At 39.9% G+C, this 10,153-nt stretch overlaps 1 protein-coding gene across 3 annotated transcripts in view; it reads left to right on the top strand.

Moving 5' to 3' along the window:
• Window positions 1–7,612, top strand: part of LOC107757118 (sine oculis-binding protein homolog) — a 57,276-nt gene extending 49,664 nt beyond the window's left edge. For 2 of the 3 annotated variants that reach the window (XM_016574501.1, XM_016574500.1), the window contains 2 exons: window positions 1,499–1,582; window positions 5,549–7,612. In XM_016574501.1, coding sequence (XP_016429987.1) covers window positions 1,499–1,582; window positions 5,549–7,600 — 2,136 coding nt within the window. In that variant the 3' untranslated portion in view covers window positions 7,601–7,612. The remainder of the gene's footprint in view (window positions 1–1,498; window positions 1,583–5,548) is intronic. The other variant, XM_016574503.1, reaches the window with a different exon arrangement.
• The last annotated feature ends 2,541 nt before the right edge of the window (window positions 7,613–10,153 follow it).

Genomic DNA, 10,153 nt, shown 5'->3' with positions numbered 1-10,153 from the left:
ATTAATGAGAGTGGAATATTTAATGTAAATGTGTATATTGAAATGAAAACAGAGTTTAAAATCCTTGTTTACTTCATTACTTTTCTCACTCCAGGAAAAAGAGTGTGTACGCACAGTCAAGAGCATCCGTACGGTGCGCACATATTTACGCCAAGTTTATTTTTTATAAATCCAGATACGTGCGTGGAAAACAGCGTACGCACATTTCTATGCCCATTTTGTGCATACGCAACGTTTATACATGAAGCCCCAGAGCAGTGGACAAATGCTTATATAAAGTTAATGGGTTAATGTCAACTAACAAATGCATTGCTTTATGACATAGTAAAACAAAACCTCTTCCTTTTTAGATATGGCATGGATGGATGGTTGGGTCCAGAATGTGCCTCATATGTGTTCCCATCTATGTCCTTGGAGAAATGCATTTTACCTGGCAATGTGCGGACACACACACACACACACACACACACACCTGGGTTGGGTTGTGTGATGCCCAGATGGTGGCTGGCAGAGATGTGGTTGAAATGCTGAAGCCCAGGTGGCATAACACACACACACACACACTGCAGCATTTTGGGGCATGTTTTACAATACAGAGGTACAGAGTTGTCTTCACATACACACGTACACTATCCAGCTCTGCAGTTTTTGGTTACTTAATAAGCCGTCAGGTTCACTGACTTTAGTGTGTCTGCATGTGGCTTCATCTATGTGATTGTGTGCATGAAAGAGGCTTCACAGTGTATATGAATGGCATGTGCGGTTATTTCTTAGAGCACCGTCATGCTTCAAGTCATTAAGACTGCGGATATTCCATTTGTGTGTGTATTAGTGTAGAGTAAGCTGCCTCATTAGTGCTATATGTAAATGAGTTGGCTCAAGTCCAGAGGGGTCACAGACACTACACAAAATAAAGACAGAAGATGGCACAAGTGTGTTTGTGCACAGACTGATGTTCTTCAGTGTTTTTGTGAGTGAGGTGTCTGTCAGCAGTGGCACTCAGAAACTCAGGTAGACAGCTCAGAGACAAAAATATGTTTTATATACTCTATAAAACACACTGTTTTCTTTTAATGGTTTCTGTGTTATTTTATGATATTTCATTTATTTTAGTGTTGCTTCTTTTTGTCTGTGAGTGTTTCAGCACTGCTTTCTCCCCTAATTTTCTAGAATATTTCTGAATGAATTTTTTCAGCTTTTAATTGAGATATTTCAAGGTTTTTTTTTAAAGAATCTAATATAATTGAACACTGTTCTTGTTTCAGTCTACCATACTAATATATAACCTTGAATTACAGAATTTGAATGTAGGCAGACACACTCACACAGAATGTCTATTCTCTCTATATGTCTATTCAGGTCAGCACGTTGTTTTTTATTCTCTCACTCCATTTCCCCATTCACATCATTCCTTCTTTCTTTTCTACATCTGTTATGTGTTTATTTTTATTTTGTGTTTTGGCCTTGCATAAAAAGGGACATTATGTTTTTCCTTTAGGCCAGAGAGGAGGAGGGCGTTCTGCACCACAGCTTGTCCAAAGACACGCCCAGACTTGTCCTCAAGACAAACAGCGATGTGCTTGTAAGATATAAACCATTTTAACACCCCAAAATTAGAGATGTAGAAACAGCATATGCATATTGATTAAGATGATTTAGATTTTAGAAAGATGGTGTGATTGTGGCCATGTCTCAAAGTCTTAAGTCTTAATTCTGAAATATGGTATTGACAAGAATTTTGTCTTTTTTTGATCTAAAATATGTTTTGGCATTTATTTTTTTATTGTGACATTATTATTATTATTATTATCATTATTATTAGGGATGCACTAATATTAAAATCCTGGCCAATACCAATAAACCAATAATTACTTTCATGTTATGATTGATAAATGATTAGTGGTTGTTAAAAAATTCTATAAATTAAAAGTAAAATCATTAAAAACTAAAATCTGTCATTTTAAATGCTACAAATGAATATAACGATCACAACATAATACATGTAATATACCATTACAGTATGAAAATTTAAAATATAAAATTTAAGCTTTATATTTAGCAGTGTTATTTAATGATTTATGTTTTTAAAGATTAACTTCCATTAGTCGATGTTGTCCATTAGTTGATGTTGTACCTATATATATATATATATATATATCATACCATTATTGGCAATATACCCCTAACAGTTATTACTATTAATAAAAACCAATCAATGTCAATATTTTCAATTTTTATTTTTTTTATTTTTATTATTATTTTTATTATTTTTTGCATTACAGTGATGAGTATAATGTCACAATTAGAAACTTGATGACTTTAAAATAACTTCGTATTGTGGTTGTTTAATTTTGGACTTAGCACTTGACAAAAGACTGGTCAAATCACACACCTGCACTGTTAACTCAAGACTAAATCATGAGATGTTCTGCTTATCTACTTTATTAGCTATAGACAGATCGTTTGTTATGTCTTTCTGACATTCCATATTTCATATTTTTGTTTAAACATTGTTTTCCACATGAATGGACAAGTGGGGTATGTGCATGTGTGTGTGTGTGTGAAATCAGCATATGGCTGGTCGAGAACAGACACATCCTGGGGTCAAAGGGTGTGTGTGATGGGAAAAGAAAAGCATTAGCACAGAAGCTTCTTCTCTAACATTGAGTTGGCAGCTGTACGTTAGCAGGTAATTACAGTAAAAGAGTGTACAGCTACTCGCAGCATGGTCACGGACATCGGCTTAACGGCCACAGCAGAAGTAAATGACAGTAATTACCTCTCAACAATGTTAGAGAGAGAGAGAGAGAGAGAGAGAGAGAGAAGAAGAAGAAGTCCATTAGGGTAATGTGCAGTAAAATTTCTCTTAGAGAACCATGACTCGTTAAGTGGTCTCCATCTGTCTCGCTTTTTAAACTCAGGAAATATGAAAATCATTTATAATTGAGAATATCCAGGCACGCCTCGAGCTGGTTTGTGCATGTTAACTGGCATGGTCAGAGCTCCCACATTTGAAACAGAGCAAAGGCTTCATTAGAAACTCACATTGATTCATGAATGAGTGGTGTCTGTCCGCTGTATTTTCCTCCACATCATCCTGTGGCAGCCAGCTTATTTCATATCAAACCAATTGAAGTAATGCGCTAAAGATTGGATTGCTGATTCAAAATCAGATGCACATTTGTACGTAGATTCCCTAATGAATCATATTCATTTGAACTCTTTTGATTTGTTCTAAATGGATTCTTATACTAAAAATACTTTTATTAATCAGTATTTTACAGTTTAAATTTAGTCAAGAAACAAAAGTAATATAATAAGACTGTTTTCAGAGTATATACACTGAAGTTACCCTACTTGTTTTAAGCATAAACCTCACTAAAAATAGCAGAGTTGTGCGTACAGCAAGAAGCTCTGTGAGGTAAAAGAAAAAAAATTAATTCAAGGTATATTCTCTGAAAAAGAAGTCTTATTTTATACAGTTATCTAACATAAATGTATCTTGTTTTAAGTATGCTTATTTTTATTGGAAAATAAGTTTACAAAAACCGATTAAGAAAAGGTCTTGGAAGTAGGCTTGTGTTAATTTGCTGTGTGAATATGTATGCAAGCGTGTCTACTTCTAGCCGTGTCTATTTCTAGCCAGCCTCTCTCTCTCTCTTTATCCGTGTGATGAATGTCCATCATTGACAGTAGTGGCATATGATAAATGCCTTCATTATCTTCAGTGGAACTCTGGCTTTGGTGGTCAATTCACTAGGCTTAAGGAAAATCTCTGTCTCTGCAGTCTGCTCAGGCAGGCCTGAGGCAAATCATATTCAGATTCTGATTCAAAAGCAGTATTGGCATTATAATCAAAGTTTTAAATTGCCAATGCATTAGTAAACAGTACATACTTTTGAACAAAACATATCAATAGAAGCATGCATAGGGCTTTGTAGCTATTGGATTTCCACTGTGTTCAGCTTGTGTTTAATTAGTATAGCATGAGATTATGAGGTGTAGTTCGCTTTGGGGCAAATTCACGAGTGTAGCGCTTTACCATGCAGTATTTTAGCGTGAAACATGCCTGCTTTCTATGTTAATTAGGCTTAGTTATTATAGATACTACTAATAATAATTATACCACAAGCTAGCACTCAGAACCGATTCGCAAGATGGAGAATTTTCAAGTATTTTCAAGTATTTGGCTGTGTTTGCACCATGACTGAATTTGCATATATCTGTTAGTGAATTGGGAAAACAACGCAAACCATGCATGCAAATAAACAAGGGAATTCATTCTTTTTAAATTCCCCCTTCTGTGTGCAGTTAGTTGTGTTGCCAGGTCTGTCTTTGTCTACCTGTCTGTCTTTATGACAAGCCAATGTTTGCAAATCTCTTTCTATGTACTCTACTCGCCAGGCCTGAGGCAAATTTTCTGCACTCAACTACTTTGGCTGACCTCCACTCTGGAGAGTGACAGCCTTATCAACTCCAAGAGTGGTTGGACAGACAAAACTATCTTGGCAGAAAGAGTGTCAGAGAAAAAGAGTGAGACAGAGGCAGCGTTCAATCATTTAGTAGTATTTCTTTTTTATAGGGTAGTTATGTCGATGTTCATCTTTCTATGTTTTGGCCTGTCTATCCCCCCCTGTTAAATTATTCTTTGTGTTAGCAGTACACATCATATCCTTTAATTACCCAGAGTTCCCCTTCCATGTCTATTCTGTCTTACTCTTTCTGTCTTAACACAAACCACGTTTTCTGTCTCACAGGTTTAGGCCCTTGTTCCTGTCTGTCTCAGTCTGTTGTCACTGTCTTTCTCAGTTAGTGTCACCTGCTGTGCCACAGATACACACTCACATACACACACTCAAAATCCACATGCATAATTGCCCCTTAAAGGGAAAACCTTTTAGTCGTGGTTGTCAGAGTTTGACCCTGCAGCTTGCCTTGGGCAGCTGACTCCTGACATCTTGTAATGAGTGTGTCTGTGTGTGTGAGGATGTATGTGTCAAAAATACAGAAAGCCAATGTGTTAGGATGAGTTAGAGAACAAAAATCATAGAAATACCCAATAAATCCCCCTTTTAGCATTATTATTATTTTTGTTATTTTATTGTTACACAATTTGTATATTCATTATCATCATATATATTTATTTTAAATATTTAATTGCATTATACATCTTTAATATAGATTTTTATATTTTATTATTGTATTTTTATTATACAATATTATTTCTGTATTCTCATCATCTGAGAGCTTGATTTGATTTTAATATTTCATGACATCAATCAATTTTTTCTTCACACTTGGGTTGTTATATTTCATGCCAATTCTGTAATTCCCTAAACCCTAATCTTACATAGATCTGACACTTCACAAAATACTTCACACACTCTCATCAGGCTCTCTAAGTCCTAGAGAAGGAAAGCCATACTCATTTAACAATGTCTTAGTCCAGGGAGTGTGTTTGTATTATAATTTGTATGCCATGATATAGACATTGTGAAGTATTAATCTCTAGTTTATGTTGTTCACTTTGGGTTTGTTCGTGTTACAGGTCTGCGATTGGTGCAAACACATCCGCCACACTAAGGAATACCTGGATTTTGGAGCGGGTGAAAGACGGCTCCAGTTCTGCAGTGCAAAGTGTCTGAACCAGTATAAGATGGACATCTTCTATAAAGAGACTCAGGCCGCACTGCCAGGGGGTTTATGTAACCCTCCTCTCCCCAGAAGTGAAACGAAATCAGAGAGCGCAGGGGGTGTACAGCTGCTTACACCTGAGTCCTGGAGCGCGCCTATAAACGAGCTTCGCAGTCGCAAGGCACCTTCACCAGGGGGTGCCACCACTGTAGCCGGACCTTCTGTATCCACCTCGGGGTCACCATCTGAAACTGGAACTGTGTGTTCCTCCTCGTCCTCATCATCCTCGTCATCATCATCTACGAAAATCCCAACACCACGGCCACACGAAAGCCACGCATTACCGCCACCTCCTCCACCACCTATAGCAGGTTTACATCCAGCTCTGGGTATGCCACCTGGCAGCCCGCCGATGGTGATGACACCCCGTGGTCCAGTCCCTCTCCCTCTCTTTATGGAGCACCAGATGATGCAGCAGATTCGCCCTCCGTTCCTACGCCCCCCAGGCCCCAACAGCCCTCATTCCAATCCCATGATTCCTGGCATTGGGCCACCACCTCCTCGGACTTTGGGTCCTCCATCAAGCCCTATGCACCACCCGCTCCTTTCCCCCCACATACACCCATCCTCCACCCCAACCTTTCCTAGGAACCCTCCGGGTATGATGCACCCTCATCCCGGTGGCCACATGCCAGCCTTGCATTTCCCCCCAGTTAACATGATGCCAGCTGGACCCATCCCAGTTCCGCCCATTATGAATATTGGCATACCTTCTCTGGCCCCCTTAGTGCCACCACCAACATTATTAGTGCCCTATCCAGTGATTGTGCCATTACCAGTCCCCATTCCCATTCCGGTGCCCATACCATTCAATCCACAGGCTTCTGGTGACCGACCAGGAAATGATGGAACGCTTCCGAAGGCTGCGAGCGAGCGGAGTGATTCAAAAGCATCGCCACCATTTTCTCAAAGCACCTCCAGAGGGGAGAGGAGGGACTTTCAACAAGCCCCTCCCACCTCAGATACACTTTCGCCAGGATTTTCCAAACAGACAGAGCAGGGCAGGACAAACGTGGCGGAGCTCATAGTTAAAATAGAAAACTCTGGTAACGGAAACTCTGGACACTCCCACAAAGACACACCAGCAGATGGAGTCATTGATTTAACAACCAGTCGTCGCTCCCGGCAACAGCTAGTTATCCAGAGGGCTGTAACCTGTGTTCAGGTAAAAGCAGAGCCCGGGTTAAGCCCACCACATGCAGTTTTGGGTGAAACTGAGGTGGATGGGTCAGCCAGTACTAGCACAGGTACAATAGAATATAACCACAGAGACAGTAATGCTGAAAGCCCATTGGCTAGTGTGGCTCTGCCTTGTGCAGACCCATCCTACTGCAGTGGCACGCCGCCACTTCCTCAGCCAATCACATGCAGCACCTCCACTGTTCCTAGCAACACCACCACACCTAAAACTGAGCCTGGCTCTGCTACGCCCTGCAATGTGATTGTTAATGGGAGCTGTAATGTGCCTCCAGCAGAGAGTTTGATCAGAACACCTCCGTTAGAGCAGCGCCCTCTAGTGGACCCCTGCCGAAGGACTGCCGCTGTGTGCGATGAGCCTGTAGGGGCCGATCTAGAAGGAGAGGACCTGAAAGAGAACAGCTGCTTGACAACAGAAAGAGACTTGGCAGGTAAGAAAGGCTCAAATGACCAGTCTGCTATTACCGCAATAACAGGGGAGGACAAACCTCAGAGCCCTGAAGATGCCCCATCTGGTGAGGACCATGCCTACGCCCTTCCCCTAATGCCCAAACTTGGCTGTGTCATTCAGCCCGTGCCCAAACCTGCTGACAAAACCGCTACCATTTTGCCCTGTGGCTTGACAGCCCCATTAACAGGAACCGTTCCAATGGAAATGGAGCCTCCACTGAAGAGACGGTGTCTGCGTATCCGCAATCAGAACAAGTGAAATAGAGGACAGGTGAGAATCAGATTTTGTCCACTTACTTAGTAGTCTTAAGATTTACTGTGTGTCTGCCTTCACTCTAAGATTGCTTTAAGCACAATAATTCTGTACATTTTTCTGTGCTTTGTTGCAGATTTCTATTAAAGTAATAGTTCACACAAAAATAAAAATTATTTTCATTTACACACCCCCAGGTTGCACCAAACCTGTACGACTTTCTTTCTTCTGTGAAACACAAAAAGAGAATTTTGAGAAGTGTACTTTGTCTCTCTTTTCTATACAATGAAATGTTGAACTACAGCTTTCTAACTTCAAAAGGAAGCAAAAGCACCATAAAAGTATCATAAAAGTTCATATAAGTCTATATAACTTACTAATATATCATATATACACTACCATTCAAACGTTTGGTGTTAAGATTTTTGGTAAAAAAAAATAAATGTAATGTTTTTGAAAGAATCTCTTATGCTCACCAATGTTGCATTTACAGTATTTGATCAAAATACATTCTATTTGAATATATATTAGAATATGCTTAATATTTTTGTGGGAACCCTGATACAATTTTTTTTTCAGGATAATTTGATGAATAGAAAGTTCAGAAGAACAGCATTTATTTGAAATATAAATCTTTTGTACCATTATAAATGACTTTACTGCTGAAAAAACCCCCAGATATCATTTTGTCATTGTGGACAAAAAAAAAAATCAGTCTTCACTGATTTGCCAGAATATTCTTTAAAAATTCTCCTTTTGATTATTCCACATATAAAGGTTTGGAATGACATGAGGGCGAGTAAATGATGACAAAATTTTGATTTTAGGGTGAACTATACCTTTAATACTTTGATAACTCTCAAATTTATCCCTGAGTTGATCTTTTAGTCTCATGAATCATTCAAACTGATCAAAAAAGACCAACAAGGCTGTATGCAATAATTTACCCGTGACTCCTTCTTTCTTTTATTTCCCCCCTCTCTCTCAAATAGAAACAACATCTCACCAAAGGGATAAAGAGGACTGCACTGCAGCACAGACCATCAGCTGTCCACAGACTTCATCCACAATCCAGCTAGTCAAGATGTCAACCTTGCTTGCTCCACTTTTCCAAACCCGCACATACACGTTGTGACATAATATGCAGACATATTATCCGGATTGGGCAGCAGTCTGCTCCGTCTCCACCCCTTTCGGCTAAACAAAGACTGACACAAAGTGTTAATCTGGGAAGTAGATCGGACGTGATGTTTGACCTTCAAATACGATGTCTTCAGGCATAGTCTGTTCTCAGTCTACTTGTTGATGAAAGAAATATTTCTCATCCTTGTTGAGAGGACTTCCCCCTGCTGGTTGGAGGCGGCATTGCAGTGCAAGATTACAGTGTACATAAACAGATTTACAAGAAGGCGGAGCTTAAACCAAACACAATAGGTCTGCCAGGCTGCCAATCAGACATGCTCATGAATAACTATAATTTGGAACAGGGCCAGTCAAATCCTGCCACAGATGGATGGACCAGTTTTCTGCTTTGTGTGTGCATTCAAAGAAGCTCAGTTTAATCTGTCTGTACATTTGGAGTCTGATGCTTCTGATTCAATAGCTTCAGTAAGAAAGACTAATACAGATGCAGAGCCGCTCTAAAAGATGGACAGAAAACTCTGAATACTCTCTCCTCTCAAATCTTTCTCTCACTCTCCCCCTCACTTACTCTGACTATCAGTATCTGCAACACGAGCAAAACACGCTGTACTCTTTCTTAACCTCTTTCCTTTCTCTCCTTTCTGAGGGAGAGTAATTCCGGAACTGGACACCACAAAAAATACAGGAAGAGCGAAATGTACACACCCTGGAGGGAGTACAAAACCAGAAGGATGGAGTGAACTTTCATTTCATCCCTGGGAAGGAGCTGGAAACTCATCCATCCTTGGAGAAAAAAACTAGAAGATAAGTAGTCTGCACTACTGGAGAACAGTGTTTGTGGATTGTTTGCTGGTTTATTGTGCAATGAAAATTCATTTACTCGCTGATTTGATTGAGGATTACAGGGTACAGACCTCACCAAGCATTTTGGCGAACTGTTAAAATGGCTGCTAGCTTTGCGGCCATTGGCTTGGAGACTGTCCCACCCAGTCTGTTCAATCACACTCGCTCATTGCCACACCACACGGCTCAGCGAAGAGTTGGTCTAACACTGCTGGTGGGTTGTGTACACACTGTCCTGGTGTATCAGTTGGCTTAGATGGAAATCAATGTCCACGGGCATTTGGGTTGGATTTCTCATTATTTATATCAGTATCCATCTTATTGCGGTGCTCTTATTTAAGAAAAATCCCTCCTGGGTTTCCTATCAAGAGTACAATCAAAACCAGTGGAGAGGTCAGTAAGCGTCTCAGGCAGCTATGAGCTGATGTCAATTGTGCATTCTTGAGGTTCATTTAGTTTTTTTTTTTATGCTTCATTTTTTGCCAAATCCCAATCAGTGCTAAATTATGTTCATCACTTCCTTTCCAGGTACAGTTACAAGAACAGTTTCAGTTAGTTCCAAGGTGCCTCAGT

The sequence above is a fragment of the Sinocyclocheilus rhinocerous genome, unplaced genomic scaffold (genome assembly GCF_001515625.1).
Source record: "Sinocyclocheilus rhinocerous isolate Xijiao unplaced genomic scaffold, SAMN03320098_v1.1 scaffold503, whole genome shotgun sequence".
In the NCBI taxonomy this organism is placed as follows: domain Eukaryota; kingdom Metazoa; phylum Chordata; class Actinopteri; order Cypriniformes; family Cyprinidae; genus Sinocyclocheilus; species Sinocyclocheilus rhinocerous.
The sequence above is the reverse complement of the archived record's forward strand: the minus strand, read 5'-3'. Positions and strand labels throughout refer to the sequence as shown.